The sequence below is a fragment of the Marmota flaviventris genome, chromosome 1, assembly GCF_047511675.1.
Source record: "Marmota flaviventris isolate mMarFla1 chromosome 1, mMarFla1.hap1, whole genome shotgun sequence".
NCBI lineage: Eukaryota > Metazoa > Chordata > Mammalia > Rodentia > Sciuridae > Marmota > Marmota flaviventris.
The window spans coordinates 215,404,423-215,426,328 of NC_092498.1; the positions used below are offsets into that span (position 1 = coordinate 215,404,423).

Genomic DNA, 21,906 nt, shown 5'->3' on the forward strand with positions numbered 1-21,906 from the left:
AAAAACAATCTTTAATATCTATAACTAAAACATACCAGGTTTTTGGCAAAGCAGACAACTGAGGAATCCCTGATTGAGCAGGTCCCATAATAACCATCTCATTATTAATGGCTCTTAAATCTTGTAATAATCTCCATTTACCAGATTTCTTTTTGATGACAAAAATGGGAGTATTATGGGGAGATACAGAAGGTTGTATATGTCCTTCTGCTAATTGTTGTTTGACCAGGTCATGGGCTGCTTGTATCTTTTCTTTAGTCAGGGGCCACTGAGGAACCCATACTGGTCTTTCTGATTTCCAAGTAATTTTTATTGTCTCAGTGGCCCTTTCTGAAAATCCAACCCATGTCTGTCTGTTCCTTGATCTATTTGTATTGGTGCTGCTATACCTTGTTCTTGTTTTTCTAATCTTTTTCCTTTCCTAAAACCTTGTCTAGTCATAATAGTGGGTGCATTTTGGTTGATGTTATTTGTTAATGTCAAACCTAATTGATCTAGGACATCTCGTCCCCATAAATTTACGGGAAGATGATCCAATACATATGGCTGTATAGTTCCTTCACATCCTTCAGGATCCTTCCAATCTAATACCATTGCACTTCTATGGGGATTAGTCGCCACTCCTAGGCCTCGAAGCGTTTGAGTGGCTTGTTGTAATGGCCAATGTTTTGGCCATTCTTGACGAGAGATGATGCTAAGGTCTGCACCTGTATCCAGTAGCCCATTAAATTCATGTCCTTGAATATTTAGTTTTAGCATGGGGCGAGAATCTAAATTTAAAGAAAGCATAGCCCAATCTACACCTGTGGAACCTAATCCCTTGGAACCTCTTTCTACAGTACGACTGGAAAATTTATCATGTAGGCTGGGTATTATTAGTAACTGTGCTATTCTATCTCCTGGTGAAATTACTGATATACCCTTTGGAGAACTGGCTATAATTTTTATTTCACCTTCATAATCGGGATCAATTACCCCAGGACTTATCATAAGTCCTTTTAGAGTAGAAGAGCTGCGTCCCAATAATAAGCCTACTGTTCCTTTGGGAAGAGGTCCTTTCACCCCTGTGGGAATGATTTGAACTCCCATCTCTGGAGTTAGTACTGCTCTGGCGGAAGCGCAGATGTCCAACCCTGCGCTCCCTCTGGTTTGTCTGATGAGGGATCTGATGGACAATGTGTCCTGGGCACTACCCTGATGGGGTTGCTGGGTTCCTCCAGTGCTCCGTATATTTGTGGTTTTGGGCCCCGGAGCATTGGGCCCCCTTGTCCATTTTTTGGCAATGGAGCCCGATGCCTTTCTCCACGATATCGTGGATAAACACCTGGTCCTTGTTCGTTTTTTGATAATGGAGTACCCTCTATGGTGGTTTGAGAACGGCATTCATTAGCCCAATGTCTCCCTCTACGGCATCGTGGGCAAATACCTGGTATTCTACTCCTTGGATACCTAGTTTTGTTAAACCCTCCTCCAATGGGGCAATTCCTTTTAAAATGTCCTGTTTGTTCACAATTGTAGCATGTTCTTGGCCTGGCATCTAAAGCCTGTTTTACTGCAGCTGCCACAATTTGCCCTTGTTCATTAATGTCTCTGGCATCTAAAGCCTGTTTTACTGCAGCTGCCACGACTTGCTCTTGTTCATTAATGTCTCTACATAATTTAATATATGTGTTTAAATCTTCATGTTTCCATGGTCTAATGATATCTCTGCACCAACGATTCGCTTGCTCATAAGCCAGGTGTTTTAGTAATGGCATTGCTTGTTCTGTATTCCCAAAAACTCTGGTAGCTGTTTGAATAAGCCTATCTACAAATTCAGCATAAGGTTCATTAGCTCCTTGTATTACCTTAGATAATTGACCTTGTAAACCTCCATGTCCTTGTAAAGTCTTCCATGCCTTAATTGCATCTGCAGCAATTTGTGCGTATACGCCAGGATCATATGCAATTTGTTGCTGCTGATCCTCATAAGGTCCCTTTCCTAACAACATATCTAGATTTCTCTGAGGATAACCAGCTGCTGCATTTCGCCTAGCCGTCTCCTTGCAAAATTCCTCATTGGCAACCTTCCATAACAGGTATTGTCCTCCATTTAGCACAGCTTTACACATATTAGCCCAATCTGCTGGCGTCATGTTCAAGTTGTTAATGGATTCGACCAAGCTTACAGTGAAGGGTGCTTGAGGACCATAGGTTGTTACAGCCTCTTTTAGCTGCTTCACTGTTTTGAAATTTAAAACTTGGTAAAATCGCTGCCCTCCTGCCTCAAATACAGGGCATGTTAATATTTGAGATCTTGTCTCAGGATCCCAACTATCAACTGCGGGGGTTGGGGACCTCCCAGCATATGGAGGTGGCCTTGTTAGTTGGACACTTACGTCCTCTGGTGATAGAAAGGTGTTAGTAGCAGTCTCCTGTAGAGGTGGTGCTGTTGGTTGGACACTTACACCCTCTGGTGATAGAAAGGTGTTAGTAGCAATCTCCTGTTGTAACTTTCCCCCTGATGGCTTTTTCTGTTTTACACTTTCTTTCTCTGTCTGACTAACTTGAGAGGCCTTCTCTTTTACTTGAATCTTTTCCTCTGTCTGACTAACTTGAGAGACCTTCTTTTTTACTTGAATCTTTTCCTCTGTCTGACTAACTTGAGAGACCTTCTCTTTTACTTGAATCATTATGTCTTCTCCTTCCTCTACCATTGTCTGAACTGAAGGCTTTGGACTAAGCAAACAAGATACGAATGTCCACAATGGCAATGTGCCAACTGGCAGAGTCCCTGGGCTTTTCTTTTCTATTCTTTTTAAATCTTCACCATGATGGTTCCATTGTGATATATTTAACAACTCCTCCTTAAAAAGCCATGGGCTACATTTTTGTATTGTATCAACGTATGCCCTGACTGCTACTGATTTTACTGGGATGCCTCCTTCCTCTAACAATTTACTTAACACTCTTTCAGTTTGTTTTTTACTAATTTCTGATCCCGTATTTCTACTATAATACAACCCAACAAGATGACGCCAAACAAAACCGAGACAGAATGAAATAAAAAGGGAACAACAAAAAGTCATTATAGCCTTTCTATCCTCCTGACATGTGCATCCGTCCTTTCTCCCTATCTGTTCCTCAGACGTAAATAGTTTTTCCTCAGATGTGAGCGGTTTTTCTTCCGTCTCACTCATCTCCAGGGACAGGCAACTTAAAACAAAAGTGAAACAAAATAACAAAAGAAGAATCTTAAAATGGCTACCCATCCTCTCGCCCTGCCCTCAGGGGCGAGCAGTTCACTTACCCTCAGTCGCTCCCCGTGCGAGCCACCAGATGCCGCAGTCTGGCTGGGCACAATCAGGAGCCACTTGTCAAAAGAAACTAACTTTATTTTTAGAACAAAACACGCCAAACAAACAGCCTCTCAGGAAAAACCCCTCAGAGCCTCAACTGCCACCACCGGCTTTCCACACGCCTGTCTCTCCCCCCACAAGCTTCTCTCCCCTCCCACAATCCTCCTGCTCTTGAGGCCGATTGGCTGGGTCACGTGGGCAGAGCCAAAAAGTCCCCCAATGAGCAGCTCCGTGGTCTGAAAGGGCAGGGAAACAGTCCAATGAGCATCACCGCAGAGGAGCCAATCAGCTAGATGTTGCTGGGGCCGAGGAGCCAATCAGCTAGATGTTGCTGGGGCCGCTGTGAGCCAATCATCAGCCGGCAGCTGGATTGCTGGCAGCTGGAAGTTTGCTGGGGCCCCTTCGGCTGTGGCTCTCAACACAGTATCTCAGCTTGTGTCCTGGCTGATTGTTCATTGCTTGCTAGGCTCTCTGGACCACGGTGCCCAGTTGTTCTCTCGCCCTCCCTAAGGTCAAAAGCAAGGCTGAGTGGAGCCCCACAGACCCAGAGTGCACCTGGGCTGCTTGGTGCCAGGTCCCCATGCCTTGGGTAGTGGTCAAGTGGAGACAGAGTGGTCCTTCGCCATGGTGTGAGGTCCTGGCTAGACCAGGCACAGGTTCGCCAGGGCCTGCTTCCACAGTGGCATCTGGAGGCTGTGTGCTGCCTGCTGCTTCTGCCCAGGTTTGGGATCCAGCTTGTGCTGAGGCTATAGCTCAGCCTGGCTGGGATAATCTGGAATGTTAGGTGCCAGCTCCTTGGTGCTGAGCCAGAAATTTTAAGCTAACGCCTTACATTCTGATTTCTTGCAACTCTGCCCTCCCTTGGTACCTGTTATTATCCTATTGTCCCCTGTCACCATGCTTAGTCTGTTGCTCTTAGTCTGTTGCTCATCACCATTGCAGCCCCCTTCCCCAATACCTTTGTCACTGTGGTGGCCTCCTGGAGTCACCCCTGTCTCAGCCATACTCTCTCCTTTGCCTGTGTCACATTTTCTTTTCTTTTTTTTATTGGTTGTTCAAAACATTACAAAGCTCTTGACATATCATATTTCATACATTTGATTCAAGTGGGTTATGAACTCCCATTTTTACCCTGCACATTTTCTGTAATAGTTCATAGGGACAAAAAGTAGAGACAGGAATTTCTGTGTAAACTCTTAACCCCTTCAGGATGTGATTATATTTGTAAATTTGACCTTTGAAGAGGTGATTTAAGGAATGTACCAATAAAAAAAAAAAAAGATGATTAGGTTGGGGGTGTAGGTCTATAGTAGAGCATTTGCCCAGCATGTTCAGTGAGGCTCTGGGTTCCATCCTCAGCACTGAAAGATGGGAAGGAGCAGAAAGAAAGAAAAGAACACATGTGTCTTAAACATTTATAGGCTTTTCTTTTTATTTTTTCACTTGTCATTATTCCCCGAACAACACAGTATTTCAACTGTTGGTGTACGGTGTATTTTCTACTAACATAGTCATCTGGAGCCGGGATGCGGGAGGATAATTGTACCTTGGACTGCAAACTCTAGAGCGTTTCGTAAGGGACCTGGGCACCTGCAGTTTTTGGTATCTTCAGGGCCCCTGCATCCAATCCCCAGCAGCCATGACTGTACAGGGAGGGCACTGTTCTAGGTGCTCAGTACAGCCATTAACAAAATGGACCTCCAAATTCGGGAGGAAGTATTTTTGGAGGACAGAGGATATGACCGAAGGGGCCAAAGTGGGAGCTGGGAGATCAGGCAGGAAGCGCAGGAGGGTGGAACCTGGGGGGATGGCTGGATTCTGGGTCTGTTTAAAGGCAACTGGGCACCAGGATTGATGGCCACCTGGGGTGTGGGCGTGGAGAAGCCAGATGCAGGGGCTGAGCGAATGCGCTAGCGGCTAACCTTGAGGCTGGGCGGCAGAGGCCTGGCCTGGGCAGGGCCACAGTGGGGCGTGGCCACAGTGGGCGTGGCCCTGGAAGGGGCCCCCTAGGAATCCAGCTTTGAGGGTGCTTCTTTTGAGAAAGAAACCTGATGGGGGAGACGGAGAAGGTGTTTGGCCCTGGGTCCGGGTTGGAGGGGAGACCGGCGGATGTGTGTGGAGGGAGGAGAGGAGCCAGGTCTAGAGGTTTCGAAAGCCAGGAAGAAGCCAAGGGAGAAGGAGCCCAGGGGAGGACACCAGGGCAGTTCAGGAGAAGGGAAGGAGTCAAATAAGAGGGAGTGATCACCACCGGAGTCGCCAACTGCCATGGATCAGGTCCAGCAGGCCAGAAGGAGGCCGGATGATCCGGTAACGTGGGGGTCATTGGTGGCCTTGGTGGTGAAGGTTTTGGTGAGGAATGTAGGCTGGAGGGGGTGGTGGGGAAAGCCCGGGGTGGAAGAGCTGAGCCTTCGGTGTCCCCGAGCTCTGAGGCCAGAGTGCGACCTAGGATGGGAACTATTTGGAAGTAGAATTGCGTCAGTACTGAACTCGCACAGACTCTTTCCTGTCGTGATTCCCTCAACAATACAGTGTAGCAACTGTGCCCGTAGCGTTTACATTGTATTAAATACTATAAGTCTACCGAGCGCGGTGGAAAGCCATGATCCCAGCTACTCCGGAGGCCAAGTTGGGAGGATCACAAATTCAAAGTCAGCCTCAGCTGGGCTGGGGATGTGGCTCAAGCGGTAGCGTGCGTGCGGCCCGAATTCAATCCTCAGCACCGCATACAAACAAAGATGTTGTGTCTGCCCAAAACTAAAAAATAAATATTAAAAATTCTCTCTCCCTCTCTCACTCTCTTTAAAACAAAAACAAAAACAAAGTCAGCCTCAGCAATTTAGTGAGGTCCTGAGCAACTTAGCAAGACCCTGTCTCAAAATAATAATAATAATAATAATAATAATAATGATGATGTTTGTGTGGACAAACGTACTGCGCTGTCTCATAGATATTTCAGTAGTCTTCTTCTTACATGTTAGTGAGATTGACCATCCTACCCTATTAAAAAACATAGAGATGGGTTGGAATTGTAGCTCAGTGGCAGAGCACTTGTCTAGCACGTGTGAGGCACTAGGTTTCATCCTCAGCACCACATAAAAATATATAAAATAATTGTATTAGTGGTAAAATACAAATCATACAAAATTTACCACACTATTTTTAAATGTACAAATCAGTGGCATTAAGTACACCAAATTGTGTAACTATTACCACCATCCATCTCCAGAACTCTTCATCTAGCAAAATGGAACTTCTGTACCCAATAAACACTAATCCTACCTCCCACTCCCGTAGTCCCTGGCACCCACCATTCTGTTCTGCAAATCTGACTGTCCCAGGTGCCTTGGATGCATGGAATTGTACAGTTTTTGTCTGCCTGTGATGTCTTCAGAGTTCATCCAGTAAGTAGCAGGTGTCATTTCCTTTCCTTTCTAAGGCTAATGTTCCAATATGTATTTTCCCATATTTAAAAAAGTTCCTAGCCTGGCATGGTGGCACATGCCTGTAATCCCAGTGGCTAGGAAGGCTGAGGCAGGAGAATCACGAATTCAAAGCCAGCCTCAGCAATGGTGAGGCACTAAGCAACTCGGTGAGATCCTGTCTCTAATGAAATATAAAATAGGGCTGGGGGTGTGGCTTAGTGGTTGAGTGCCCCTGAGATCAATCCCTGGTACCAAAAAAAAAAAAAAAAAAAAAAAGTTCCAATGGGGCGTGGTTGTACACACCTGTAATCACAGCCACTAGGGAGGCAGGAAGATTGCAAGTTGCAGGCCAGCATCAGCAACTTAACAAGGCCCTGTATAAAAACAAACAAAAAGGTAGGTGGGTGCTGGGGATGTGGCTAAGTGGTAAATCACCCCTGGGGCAATCCCCAGTACAAAAAAGAAAAAAGTTCCACTCCTATGACTTGCCTGTATATGCCTGTTTATCCTCTTTCTTTGGAGGTTCGTTTTCTGATATTTGGGAGCTCTTTATTAGGATGGTGCCATCCTAGGGACTACCTTCCTTAGGGAACTTGGCTGTCAACCCTTCTCAGTCCTGGGGTTGGGTGAGATTGGCTTCATCCTCAAGTCAGAAGTGGGTTCCCATTGGTCAGCAACTTTTCTCTTGGCTACCCGGTTGGTCCACAGGCAGCACGTACCAAGTTTAGGTTGTGGTCCTCTGAGATATTTTCTGGCCTTCTGAGATAATTTTTTTTTTTTTTTTTCTGGGAAGATGTGAAGTCTGAAACCATTGTGTTCCACCATTGTCTTCAATCACAGAAAGAGAGAGCCAAGAAAACAGAAGAAAGGGAGCCAGAGCCTGGGTGATGTCATGAACTTCTGGAGCAACCATGCCTGATGGTAGCCTAGTTTCAGAACTGTACGGTCATGGAAGCTAATCTCTCTTCAAAAACTGAGCTAGGTTTTTGGGTTAAGTTTTTTTTGAGGGGGTGTGTGAATGTATGTGTGGTTAAGTTTTTGTCACTTGTGACTGGAAGATTCCTAAGTGGTTCAGGAATCTTTGGGTTGTTCTGACATTTTGAATGTTGTTCAGTGTGTCAAGGTTTTCCTTCATATATATATATATATATATATATATATATATATATATATATATATATATATTACAGTTGGACACTATACCTTTATTTTATTTATTTATTTTTATGCGGTGCTGAGGACCAAACCCAGCAGCCTTGTACATGCAAGGTGAGTGCTCTATCACTGAGCTAGAACCCCAGCCCCTTCCTTTATATTTTGAGCTTATTGAATAGTTTGCCACCTTACTGCCATAAAGATAGATCCTTATATTTTATTCTGATAACTTGAGAGCACTCTTCTTTTCAAACCAAATTAGATTAGCAAATAATTGAAGTCAGTCTTTTAAAACTTGCTATGAAAAATAATAACTCTGCCTCTTTTACATTTCCTGCTCTTCAAAACAAACTCTGAACTCTTCCACTGATTTCCCATTTACCTTCCAGTGTGCTCTTTGAGAACATTGGCTGTGTGTGGCTTCTTGCATTTTCATACATTCTAGGGTCAGCCTGTTGTGTTCTGCAAAATGGATTCTTTTGGGAGCTGGGGTTGTGGCCCAAGGTAGAGTGCTCGCCTAGCATGCATGAGTTCGATCCTCACCATCACATAAAAGTAATATAAAGGTATTGTGCCCATCTGCAACTAAAAATTAAATGTTAAAAAAATAGATCCTTTTTGAGGCCCCTCCTCCATACTGAGAATTGAACCCAGGGGTGCTCAACTCCTGAGCTACATCCTTAGTTCTCCTCCTCCTCCTCCTCCTCCCCTCTTTAATTGTGAGAGAGGGTCTCTAAATTGCCAGGCTGGTCCTGAATTTGCCATCCTTCTGCCTCAGCCTCTGGAGTTGCTGGGATTGCAGGTATTTCCCACCACCCCAGGCAAGAGTTTACTCATATAGAGCTTAATCTGTATAAATTGCTAAATCTTTTTTTTTTTTTTTGAGAGAGAGAGAGAGAGAGATTTTCAATATTTATTTTTTAGTTTTTGGCGGATACATCATCTTTGTTTGTATGTGGTGCTGAGGATCGAACCCGGGCCGCATGCATGCCAGGCGAGCGCGCTACCGCTTGAGCCACATCCCCAGCCCCTTAAATTGCTAAATCTTATGTAGATTTACTTCTAAGTAGTTAGTCTTTTTCTCATGTTATAAATGGCATCTTTTCTAAATCATTGTTGTTATGTAATAAAAATGTCTATTATATAGTGATTAAAATGCTTCTATACAGATTTTAGATTAAACAAACTTTTAAACTCTTATTAACCTATTTGCATAAGCTGTGTTTTGTGTGTGTGTGTGTGTGTGTGTGTGTGTGTGTGTGTATGCGCGCATGTTCGTGTGGGTCCACCCGCATGCTGGGCACTGAACCCCAGGCTTGGTGCATGCTAAGCACACACTCTCACATGCCCATCCCTGGTCTGGGCTTTTGGCACAGATATGATGTCTTAGGCAAATGATGGACAGTTTTATTCATTTCATGGTACTGGGAATTACATCGAGGAGGGCCTCACACATGCTACCACCGAGCTTCATCCCCAGTCCTTTTTATTTTGTTTTGAGACAGGGTCTTGCTAAATTGCTGAGACTGGCCTTGAATTTATAATCCCAGTAGCTGGGATTAAAAGCTTGCACCAACACACTTGGCTTCATTTTTTTTTTTTTTGAGAATTAAAAAAAAAAAATTTATTGTTTAGTTTTCAGCAGACACAACATCTTTGTTTGTATGTGGTGCTGAGGATCGAACCCGGGCTGCACGCATGCCAGGCGAGCACGCTACTGTTTGAGCCATATCCCCAGCCCCACACTTGGCTTTATTTTTAATTTTTTATTGTGGTGCTGAGGATGGAACCCAGGGCCTCCTGCATGCTAGGCAAACACTCTGCCACTGAGCCATGTCACCAGCCGGACTTCTTTATTCTTGTCAAGTTTGTCTATTTTATTAGTCTTTCACAAAACCAGTGTTGAGGTTGCCTGTCTATTCTGTTTATTTATATGTTCCTTTATTGAGCCTATTCTACGGTTCTTAAATTTTTTTGTTTTTCATTTTCTAATGCAAGCACATGAGGTTACAAATTCACCTTAGGATGGTTAAACTGCATCCCACAAATACAGCTGTGGAATATTTTTGTTATTCATCTGATCATGTGTATTTTCTAATATCCATCATGTTTTCATTTTTGACTCTTAAGAGGTTTTGTTTGTGTGTTTTGGGGAAAACAGGGAGTGGGGGCCATTGGTTGGGGGACACCAGGTGTATGGAATTGGAATAGTCTTCATTTTACAAGACCCTGTTAATTATCGGTTCAATGCAAACTCCCCTTTCATGCATTTTTTACTAAGGTGAAATTCATATAACATAAAACCAATCATCTTAAAGTGAACAGTTCAGTAGGATTGAGTATATTCATAATGTTATAGAATCACAATTTTAGTCCACAAACATTTCCATCACAGAAACCAACCAACCAAAAGAACCATCTATCTCAGGGCTGGGGCTGGGGTAGTAACAAGAAGGAAACGGGATGGATATGATGTAATATACACTATGACAGTGTCAAATGAAACCCACTGTTTTGTATAATTAATACATGCTAATAGTTATAACTTTAAAATATAAAAAGCTTGCTTTAAGCAATACACACAAGAGGGGCTGGGACTCAGTGGTAGAGTGCTTGTCTGGCACATGTGAGGCACGGGGTTCCATCCTCACCAGAAATATATATATAATGAAACACACAAGAAAGAGGAAATAGGGCTCAGAATGGTATTTGAATTAAATAAAATGTGATATTTCTTGCAAAACAAAAACACAAAAGCTCTGTACCTATTAAACAGTTACTCCCTACCCCTCACTCCCCAGAAACTGGTATCTATAAATCTGCATTTTACTTATATATGTTTACCTCTTCTGGATATTTCATATATAGAGTCATAAAAATGTGGGAATTTTTGTACCTAGCTCCTGTCACCGAATGTATTTTTTTCCTTTTAAATATTTATTTTTTAATTGTAGTTGGACACAATATCTTTATTTATTTATTTTTCTGTGGTGCTGAGGATCGAACCCAGGACCTTGCGTGTGCTAGGCGAGCACTCTACCACTGAGCCACAGCCCTGGCCCCTGAATATTTTTGAGGTTCATTCATGTTTAACACATATTAGTACTTCCTTCCTTTTCATAATTGAATAATATTCCACTATATGGATATACCACAATTTATTCATCATTCACCTATTGATGGACATTTGGGCTGTTTCCAACTTTTGGTCATTGTGAATGGTGTTGCTATGAGCATTCATGTACAAACATTTAATTGAATCCCTGCTTTCAGTCCCTCTGGTTATATACCTAGGAGTGGAATTGCTGGATCATGTGGTCATTTTGTGTTTCACTTTTTGAGAAGCCACCAAACTGTTTCACAGAGGTTAACCGTTTTTATATTCCCACCAGCAGCGAACATGGATTATTTTGGTTTTCCACATTCTCAACAACACTTTTCTTTTTAATTTTACTCATTCAATGGTTATGAAGTAGTATCTCATTGCGATTTTAAGGTCTTTGTGTGTGTGTGTGTGGGACAGTTACTGGGATTGAGCTCAAGGGTGCTTTACTGCTGAGTTGCAGGCCCAGCTCTTTTTATTTTGAGACAGGGGCTTGCTATTGTGATATTGCTATTGCCTGAGCCTCCCAAGTCAGTGGGATGATAGGTGTGTGCCACTGTGCCCAGCTCACTGGTTTTGACCTGCATTTTCCTAATATCTCATGATGTTGAATATCTTGTCATGTGTTTGTTGGCTGTGTGTGTGTGTGTGTGTGTGTGTGTGTGTATTTATATTTTGTGGATGATGTCCATTCAAGTTCTTTGCCTTTTTTATTTTTTTATTATTATTTTTGTGGTGCTAGGGACTGAACTCAAGGCTTTGCATGTGCTAAGCAAGCACTTTACCACTAAGCTATGTCCCCTAACCCTGTATAACATTTTTGAACTTTATAGAAGGTCCACAAAGTGACCCTTATAAAAGGTCACTTTTATAAAGTGGTGGTACCCATTGAAGCTCCTCCCAGTAATGGATGTGTAATTTCTTTTGACCTCATTCTTTCCAACACTTGATTTTTTGGGGTGGTGGTGGGTAGTACTGGGAATTGAACCCAGGGACACTCTACCACTGGGCTACATCCACAGCCCTTTTTATGTTGTGAGACAGGATCCTGCTAAGTTGCCCAGTCTGGTCTTGAACTTGTGATGCTCTGGCCTCAGCTTCCCAGGTTCGGGGGAGTTCACATGTGTGCCAAAGCATGGGCTTGTCTGATTTATTTGTTGTCAATTGAGTGGATCTAAAATGGCATCTTGTGGTCTTGTTTTCCATTTCCTTGGCTATTTGTGAGGTTTAGTGTGTTTTTATAAATTTATGGGTTTTCCCATCTATATGTGTCCATCATATGTTTTGTCCTCGGTTTCTAAGGTTAGTTGTCCTGTTCTTGTTGAGTTTCAGGTGTATGAGAAACACTAATACCTTACTAACACAGTAGCTACATTAGTATCTAAATGTATCTTCAGAGAGAAGAGGAAACATGTTTGTACTATTGCTAGTTATTGCCAAGTTCCCCTCTAGGGGGCGTGCCATTTGGCGGCTCTACTTTCCTACAGGTCTCACCAACAGAGGGCGCCATCACCCTGCATTTTGCCAGTACTGGTTGCATGTCCCTAATCCGAAATGCCTAGATCCAGAAATGTTTGATTTTGGATGTTTTTTGGATTGGGGACTATTTGCAGATACATACTGAGATACCTTGGAGATTAGATACATGTCTAAATAGGAAAATCATTTGTTTCACATACACCTTATATGCATGACTGAAGGTCATCTTATACAGTGTTTTCGGTGAGCCCACGTTTTGAATGTGACCCCTCCCGCGAGGTCAGATGTGGAATTTTCCATTTGTGGCATCACATTGGTGCTCAAAGATTTTGGAGCATTTCGAGTTCTGGATAAAGGATGCTCAATCGTTATTACCGTTTTTTTTTTTTTTTTTTTTGGCCAGTATGTCACTGTCACTGTGATTCGCACTCTGCTTTTTGTTGTGTAAGGCTGAGCGTCCTTCGTGTCAGGGCCGTCTGCTGTTTCCCCTGGGGTCCATCAGTTCATCGTTTCATTCCAGCTGCCCTCTGTGCTGAGGATGGAACCCAACTCTGCTGGTGCTGGACAGATGCTCCACCACCCAGCCACCCCAGCCCTCTCTTCTCAGTGATCTGCTGTTTCACCTCCCGATTTGATCATCCCTTCTTCTTTCCTTTCCTCTCTCCGACTCTTCTCTCGTTCTCCGCCTCCATATTCATCATGCTCTCCCCAGGGCCCCTCCTTCTCTGCCTCCTCTGGCTCCTTCTCTTTCCCTGCTTGCTGTCTCATTCCTGCGCTGCTTGGGGCTCCTTTCCCTGCATCTCTCACCACTGTCTGATCTCGTCACCGTCTGTTGCCCCCCTCGGTGGAGACAGGGAGCCCTCTCCTCTCTCCCGTCTCCCCTATTTGCTGAGAAGCACCAAAGATAAGGGCTCCGTCCCTCCTCACTGTGCCCCCAGCCATCTCTTTCTCCATGGTCATAATTTTACAGTAGCGGGTCGTGGTATGGTCACACATGCACATAACCTAATTTGGTCAGTTTCGCCGCCCAGTACTGCCCCTTTCCCTCCCATCCTCCACTTGTCTCCATGGGGTCCCCGCGTTCCCCCTGCAGCTTCCACAAAGGAGAGAAAACATGAGCCTCAGTTTCTGCCTCCACCCAGTCTTGACCCTCATGACCCTTCACTCCTCCACTTTACCCAGCTATTTCTACTCTTTTGGATCTTGTCCCTCTATTTTTCCTGATGGCCTGTCCTCTGTCCCCCCTCTGTCCCTTACCAGTTTCTTCTCTAGTGTACCCACAGTGTTTCTTTGGCCCCCACCACCCCTTACTTCTGCGTCATGACTGAGCTCCACTTGGGTGCGTCCCTGAGGGCAGTGGAGGCTGACCACATGTGGACTTTGTGGCTGTTTCTGGGGTGTGGGACACAGGTCCTCCAGCCTCTCTTGGAGAGGTACCCTGTTCCTGTGTAGCTCCTGAGGGGACAGTGATCTCACCTAGGCTGACCCTTGGGAAGCCTGTGGGAATTTACACCCCCACCCAGACCTCCTTCACTGGCCCGAGGGAGTCTCCAGGTGGCTTTGAGCAGGGCTGCAGGCACAAGCTCCCTTCCCACCTCCTGCTTGGACTCTGACCTTAAGCAAGTCTGCGGCTTCCTGTGCTTAGTTTGCCCAGTGTGTAAGCCAGATGTGAGCAGCTGGCTGAGCACTGCCCAGGGTGGAAGGTGGTGGCCTTGCCCTGGGGTAGCTGCACCTCCATGCCCCTGGGTCCCCTGGAGGTGGCAGTGAGGATCTGGTTGATGGTGGCCTTCTTGGGATCTTACGGAAGGACAGGGAGCTGCACCAGACCCAAGTTCTCAGGCAGAGAATTCAGCTCCGTTCAGCTTTTATTGGACCTCTTTCATCCAGGGCTCCCCACGGCCACCAGGGTGCAGCCTGGATGTGGCTCTGGCTGCCTTCTGGCTCTGTCTAGGTGCCCAGAGGGAGGGGGAGGGGAGGGGCTGGAGACAGATCATCAGCCTCTGGCCCATCTGGGGCCGGGCTTCCCTGTGAGTTGGCTCAGAGGCTGCCAGTCCAGCCACCTCAAGTACCCAAGGTGCTGGGGGCAGCCCCTCATTGCCAGTTCTTGGCAGGCTATGTGCCTGGCACGTGCCCATTGGCCAGCCGTCCGGCTGCCCGGCTTCTAGGGCCGTCAGCTGGGGCAGCCCTGGGCTGGCGAGTCATCCCGTTCTTCATCTGTAAACCTTCTGGGGCCAGCCCGTCGTCACTGGAGTCCGACTCTTCCACATCACTGCGAATGTCCTTTGCCATCTGGGGAACAGAGCAGGTAGGAGCTTGGGGCAGGGCCGGGCCAGGCTGGGATGGGGGCTCCCAGAGGCATACACGAGCTACCCTTGCCCAATGTACCTGACCCTTCCTCAAGAAGTTGATGAGCATGCGCAGGATGAGGCCGAACCAGTACACGTGTAACACCTGCAGCATCATCAGAAGCATGTTGAAGAAGTAGTAGCCAAAGAAGGGACCCCTGTCCAAGATGGACTCATAGTAGGTGGTGTAGATGATCCTGCAGCAGGAGGGAGGGAGAGAGGAAGGGGTCTCACCAGCTGCTGTAGACCCTAGTCCTAGGAACACCTAACTTGCATAGTCTTTCTTGCTCTGGAACTTTCTGTGGCTCCCCAGTGCTGTCCCAGACTCAAGATACTTATCCACTTCCGTTGGGTACACAGCCTCTGCTCCCTGTTAAACTAGGTCAGCACAATAGACGCTGTCAGCGGGCCTTGCCCAACCATGAGCCCCAAGGGGATGCTTAGTATCCCACGGCGCTCCTAGGCGGCCCTTTCACTTCTTCTTGTATCTCCTTAGGCCCCAGCCCCTCGTCCCCTCGGATGCAACCTGAGTGCCCTGCCCCCTGCCCTCCACCACCTCTGGCCACTCTCTTCCTGTTTCTCCCTCACCTGCCTCCTTGCTGGCTCACCTGCCAATCCCCGGTTACTTCTCACGCAAGGAAGAGCGACACACCCTCTCTCCACCCTTCTTTGTCCCTCTGGTGACCCCCCTTTCCCTCGAGACTCTGAAGTGGCTACAGAGACTGTTTTCCTCTCATTGGCTGCTGCTTCCCAGTCTCTCCAGGCTCCCCTCTGCCTGAGGACATCAGGGGGTTCGGCCTCACTGTCCACACCGGCTCCCCAGCTGGCTCCATCCAGGCTGGTGTCTTCAGTCACCGACTGCGGATGGGGGGCTCCTACAGATGGGGGCTCCTACAGAACGGGGCCTTCGTGGGCCAGCCTCCTCCCTGTCTCTCCATAGGTCCCGCGGAGCCCGATGCCCCAGGCAGCTCCTCCTGGGCCGGTTCCCAGCCAGGACCCTGGTGGCCCTCCCGAGTCTGCACGTCCCCCACCTCACTGTACCAATGCAGTGGCTTCTGCTCTCGCCCTCGGCCCCATGTTTCCCACCGCCTGTCCCCTGTAGCCACCCGAGGGCGCTCGTGAGCTGCTCGCCGGTGCCTCCTCTGCGCGGCCCGGCCCTGGTCCTCTCCTCCCCCGCGCTGTCTGCGAGCCACGGGCACTGCCGGCCACTCCCTCCCTCCGGAACGCGTCTGGGGTCAGCGCGGTCCTTCTCTCACCTCCCTCCCTCCCTCCCGTAGGGTCCCTCCGCTGACTTCCAGCTATGCACCTTACTTCTCCCCCCTTCTCTAGACTCGGCGCCCTTGCCCCTCTGCCCGCTTCCACCCACACTGCCAGCACCCAGAGGGCAGGCGGCTTTGCACTGCTGCCCCGGCCATATGCCCACCGCCTGGCATCTTTGAGGGGCTCCATGAATATTGAGTAGAGGACTCCAGCAAGCTGCGTCCTGGTCCTCCTCCTCCCACTTCGTGTCCAGGGCTGCGCCCGATGAAGCCTGAGCCCAGTTCCCTCTCACCTCTGAGCTTTGGCATATGCTGTGCCCTGTGTCAGGCACACCCTTCCCTGCCGCCTCCTGGAAAAATCCAGCCAATACCTCCAGCTCTTCCCGGGGCAGGGCACCAAGGGCGAGGCGGGCCGGGGTTCAGACATGCCCGCCCCCCTCTAGCCCCTACGGGAGAGGGAGGCCGACTCACTGGGTGGGGTAGAGTATGAGGCGGGTGAAGAAGAAGACAAAGGAGAAGATGACGAAGAGCGCGTCGCACACCACCGTGAAGCGCGTGTAGTTGAACATCTTACAGGCCTGGGGAGGGGGGGCAGAGGGCGCCGCTCAGGACCCAGGCTGGCACGCAGGGCAGGGCGGCAGGGCGGGCAGGGCAGGGCTGACCTCCGCTCATCGGAAAAGGGGCGAGGCCTTAGGAGGGTGGGCGGGTTTCACCCACCCGGGAGCCTGCGAGGGCGTCCCCTCTTAGGGAGCGGGGGCGGGGCCCAGGTCCCGGGAGGTGGGGGGCAGGGTCTCCTTCTCGGGAAGACTTGGGGGGCGGGGCCTCACCCCTCAGGAGGTGAGGGGGCGGGGCCTCATCTCCAGGGCGTGCGGAGGGTCAGCCCACCTCCAGCAGGTAGTCGGCCGAGTCGTGCAGCAGCAGCACCAGGGAGCCAATGCGCAGCAGGTTCGTGCTGTAGGAGAAGGTGATCAGGGCGATAGTCACGAAGTGATGCGCCACCTGCTCCTTGAAGTCCTGCAGGAGACGGCGGGTCACCAGATGAGCCTTGGTGCCAGGAGGGGCCCCACCCTAGGGCTGGGGGCAGGCCCTCCCAGGAGTTCCGTGTGACCTCTGGAGCCCAGGCCTCCCGGTGGTGGGGCCGCAGCCCACGGCACCCCAGCTCCCTGTCCAGAGACTGGGTCACGTCTTCCCCGTGGTGTCCCTCCCCACGGCTTCACCTTGCGCTTGATGTCAAAGGGCAGCGTGATGAGCAGTGAGATGTAGAAGCTCAGCTCCAGGAGGTACCACCAGTACAGCTTTGGCTGCAGGGTCTGTGACAGGAAGGACGGCAAGGGTAGCTGTGGGCAGCGGAGGTGCCTACCTGGCAGGCCCATGGCCCAGGACCCTCCCCATTTGCTTAAAACCAGCACAGCTGAATGCCCATGAGTGAGCAGGTGGTCAAGGCCAGCGGTTCTGTGGAGTCTCCTCACTCCTGGCCCCTCTCTACAGAACACAGGAGTAAGAGAGCCAGAGCAGCACTCAGAGAATTTCTGGTGTGTTGTTCAAGTTTGGGTCTTGGGCCTGTGGCCACCCTTGCCACTCACCTGGTTTGGGTAATTTTCCCAGCACATCACTGGAGTCCACAGCCACGACTCCTGCAAAGAAACGGGTGTCTCAAGGTCCTAAAGGTCAGACACCAGCTGCCACCCAGGGGCCAGGGCCTCCCCAGGGTTCCCGCGCAGACCCGTCCACTCTTCCCTGGCTAGTTCCACCTCTGCCCCTCTCTCCCCACGGTGGTTCATTCACTGTAGAACCTCCGCTCCTGGTGCCCAGGAGGTCTTCAGCCCAGGCCCTGCAGGTGCCTGTGGGACAGTGCGCAGTCGGGGTACTCACGTTGTACAGGACCGAGACACCACCGACGAAGGTACACAGGTAGAAGGCGAACCTCCAGCTGCAGACGGGAGGAAGCCCATGAGGCAGCTGCCCGACAGAACCCCTCCCTGGCCCTTCCCTGGCCCTGGTACCTGGCCTCGCAGAACTTCTTGGAGAGGCAGGGCCGATCCTGGTTCCGGCGTCTTCGGAACCAGCGCTGAGTCTGCCGCAGTGTGAGGCCACACTGGGCGGCCAAGAGGGCCATCTGGGACTGAAGAGGGGTGTCAGGAGTCAGGGCCACTGAGGCCTGATGGTGTTCCTTCCCTTGTCCCTGGATAACAGGACCTGGCTCTGCTCCCCCTCTTTGCAACCCCAGATCTTGCCTGTGAGGTAGCCATGTCTACTATTGAGAGATGGGTGTGCCCCCAGAACACCGTCCCTAGTGCAGCAGAACACTGATGGAGAAGGGGACTGGGGATGAGGCTGGGGGCACTCCCCCCAAGAGGCTTTCCTACACCCGCTCGGGAGCATCCACCCCAGGCAGGCGGTGGAGAGCTTGTCCTCATCCTTCCTGCAGAGCAGATTGCCGAGGGAGGGGGATGGCAAAGCTCTCTGCTCTCCGGAAGTTGTCTTGACCTTACCAGGGAAAACAGTTTCCTTCCCTCTCAGGACCCACACCCCCAGACCCTGTCCCCTGAGCAGTCCACTCCATGGATGGGAACGGAGGTCGGTCACAGGGCTGCCTGTCACCACCCCCAGGCACAGCCAGACTTCTGTTCCTTCCCAAGAGCGGGGAAAGAATTACTCCTCTCCTCCCAGCCCAGAATCTGCCCACCGGGCAGCTGTGTCGGCTGATGCCCAGGATGGGGGGGGGACTCACTTCTTTACCCCGCCCCCACCCAGCTGGAGGGGGGGGGACCTCATCTCCCAGAGAGGTGAGGAGGGGGTGAGGCTTTGCTTCCCGGGCAAGCAGGGGATCCAGGTGGCGTGCAGGCTGGGCATTTGTTGGAGTGCCAGAGGACACTGCAGCTTCCCTGGCCCCCAATAAGTGGTCACATACCGCTGCCGGGCACCATCCACGGGGCAGCAGGGTGGCAGTGGCGACGGGCACTCACCTCCTTGGGTCTCCGCCCGGTCTCCAGGAAGTGTCTCTCCAGCGCGGCGTTGGGCTTCGCCGGCTTCCGGACCCGATCCCGCACTCCCAGCCACCGGCCCAGGGGCAGGCCTACGAATCTGAGTGCAGGGGACATGGAGCCCGTTAGCGCCCAGGAGAGAAGGGTGAGCGTGGGGGAGGTGGCAGGGGAACACGTTACAGGCGGGAAATCGGGGCCGGGAGTGGGCACACAGCAGGGCGTGAGACTGGGGGTCTTTCTTCTCCCACAGGCCCAGAGCCGAGCGAACCGTGGGGCAGGGTCAGAACTCTCCCCTGTCGCTCTGGCCTCCCACGCTGGGCCCCAGAACCTTTCGTTGTACTGGACTGCGTGGGGGTGGGGGGTAGGAGCGGGACCATCTTCAGGATGTGGGGTTCCCAGGTACCTTCGCCCATCCCCAACCAAGTCGAGAGTCCCTTACTGCCTGTCCCCCAGACGCCGGGGTCCTGATTCCCGAGGGCAGGAGCAGGGCCTGCCTCCTTTAAAGTCCCCCTCCTCCAGCATAGGGCACTGCTCCAGGTTGGGGCAAAGGATTAGTGAGGACCCTGGGCAATCACCGCATTGTCCACAAGGGGGACCCCAAGGCCGGGGTGGGGCCGGAATTTCATCAGCGTCCTAACATCGCTCCTCATTTGGAGAAACGAGGCCCAGAGCAGCCTGGCAAGGCCCTCACCCCCACTGCAACTGTGATGGGGAACAGAGGGGGCTGGTTTACTGAGCACCTACTACCTGCCAAGTGTAGGACTGAGTCCTTATCACTGGCTCAATTGTCCTGATGGGCAAACTGGACAAAGCCCTCAGAGATGTGCCCAGGGTGGCACAATGGGTGATGGGGGGACATACCTCAAGTGTGAACCCAAGACTCAATCTTTTAACAGTTAATACCCCTGCTTCCCCCACCCCCACGGCCCTCCACAGAGACTCAGGCAAGGCCATTATTTAAATACAGTTTCCCTGCTGGGCTCCAGTAGTGGACCTGGGCACAGTGCCCGCCCACTCCATCCATCCCCACTCTCCCCTGTCCCCGTGGGAGGGCTGAGACCCCTCCCTTCAAGACCCAGCTGGGTGGGGGCAGGCAACCTCCAGACCTGGGTGATGTGCTGTGTGACCTTAGCAGGTCACTAGACCTCTGCGTCCATTTAGTCTTTTGTAAAATGGACCATGTCCTGCAGCCGCATCAGATTGCGCAAGTTAAAACCCCTTAACGGCCGGGAGCTGGCCGGGAGTGGCCGGGATGGGCAGGCCTCCTAGAATGCCATGTGCTGGATAAATACCCCTCTGTGAAGGTCCAGGGGCCCAGAGCTCAGGAAGCCCCATGAGTAGGAGCCACAAAGCAAGATGCAGGACACCCCTGTGCCCAGGATCAGGGGTGGGGCGAAGGGAGGGACCTCTGGGGGGGTTCCCCTGAAGAAGGGCTAAGGGTCTGGCTCCAGGGAGGGACAAGGAGTCAGCCTTAAGGGAACAGAAGAGGAACCAGGGCAAAGGCCGGAGGTCACCCAGAAGGCGGCAAGACCGAAGCCAGGTGTGAGGCGGTCGGTGGCGGGTGGCGGGGAGGCTGTGGGGTGCAGGCTTGGGAGGGCCCCTGGGGAGGTGGGGAGCCAGGCAGGGCCAGGGCAGGAGAGGGGCTGGCAGGGGGGTCTGTCTGTGTGCCCACGACTGCAGCGCAGCAGGGTCTCTGTGGGCCCTGCCGAGGGGGGGGCTGTAGGAGCAAAGACTCCCACCAGAGAGGGTGCTCAGGGGAGAGAGCACCTGGCTCCCAGCAGCACTGGTCACGCAGGAAGTGACCGAAAATCCAGGGGTTTTGGCAGCCAGGTCACTGGGAATCTGGGCAGGTGGCACATCCTTGGGGAACAGGTACCAGACTGCCAGAGGTTGGGGGCAAATGGGGGGCATGAGGGGGACCAGTGTAAGGGGAGGGGGAGGGGAGGAGCTAGCGGAGGGGGAGGGGGTGGAGCCGGACAGACTTGCCCACGGCAGAGGGAGGAGCTTCAGGCCCTGGGTGGGAGGGAGCTGGCAGGTGTCCCTGTACTCATCTCTGAAGGCCAGACCCATGTCCTCCAAGGTCCTCAGCCCTGTTCCATGAAGGTGGGGGCACACCCAGAGTAAGCCAGCCACCAGCCACTAGAGGGAAGTGGTGCCAAGCCAGGTCCCACCCAGGACACGTGCAGATGGGGACCCACGCATGCAGGGGCACACAGGTGACAGGGTCGGCCGGAGGTAGCGCACATGGACACTCACCTCTCGAAGACGATGCGCAGGGCCACCAGGACCAGGGCTAGGGGCAGGGCCGCCAGCATGTGGTGGGGGTGGGCGAAGACCCGGCCATCGCGGTCCTCCAGCTGCTCCCAGGAGCAGTTTGGTGGTAACCAGAGCCTTTCCTGCCACAGCCACGCGTTCAGGCTGGACAGCATCCTGCGGACACAGGTGCCGCGGTCAGGACTCTGCACTGAGTCTCGGGAGCCACAGAACAAGAGCACCCTCGGCCCGCTCACTGGCCCCCCTGCCCCGCTCACGGGAGCTCCTCTGTGGCCTCAGTGAGTGGGTTCCTGGTCACAGTCCACCCTCAGCCCTCCTTTCCAGCCAACAGTGTATCATGGCCAGTTGTCAGGGCAGACATTGGCTGTGTGTCCTCAGGCAGGTGACCTGACCTCTCCAAACCTCAGGTTCATTCATAAAACAGAGACAGTCATACCCACCTCTCAGCCCAGCCTGCCCCAGCGTAGGAAGGGCTTGGCCTCCTGACCCTGCACAACCCAGCTCCTCAGGGTTATTATTCTCCACTATTCAGACGCCAACATGGTGG

At 50.9% G+C, this 21,906-nt stretch overlaps 1 protein-coding gene across 1 annotated transcript in view; it reads right to left on the reverse strand.

Moving 5' to 3' along the window:
* Nucleotides 1-14,344: 14,344 nt before the first annotated feature.
* Cers4 (ceramide synthase 4) overlaps nucleotides 14,345-21,906 on the reverse strand; it is a 28,280-nt gene continuing 20,718 nt past the window's right edge. The window contains exons 2-11 of the mRNA XM_027954945.2: nucleotides 21,342-21,515; nucleotides 19,068-19,185; nucleotides 18,105-18,223; nucleotides 17,974-18,031; nucleotides 17,685-17,735; nucleotides 17,319-17,411; nucleotides 16,987-17,115; nucleotides 16,573-16,679; nucleotides 14,883-15,039; nucleotides 14,345-14,786 (exon numbers count right to left, since the gene is read on the reverse strand). Coding sequence (XP_027810746.1) covers nucleotides 14,610-14,786; nucleotides 14,883-15,039; nucleotides 16,573-16,679; nucleotides 16,987-17,115; nucleotides 17,319-17,411; nucleotides 17,685-17,735; nucleotides 17,974-18,031; nucleotides 18,105-18,223; nucleotides 19,068-19,185; nucleotides 21,342-21,514 — 1,182 coding nt within the window. The 5' untranslated portion in view covers nucleotide 21,515 and the 3' untranslated portion in view covers nucleotides 14,345-14,609. The remainder of the gene's footprint in view (nucleotides 14,787-14,882; nucleotides 15,040-16,572; nucleotides 16,680-16,986; nucleotides 17,116-17,318; nucleotides 17,412-17,684; nucleotides 17,736-17,973; nucleotides 18,032-18,104; nucleotides 18,224-19,067; nucleotides 19,186-21,341; nucleotides 21,516-21,906) is intronic.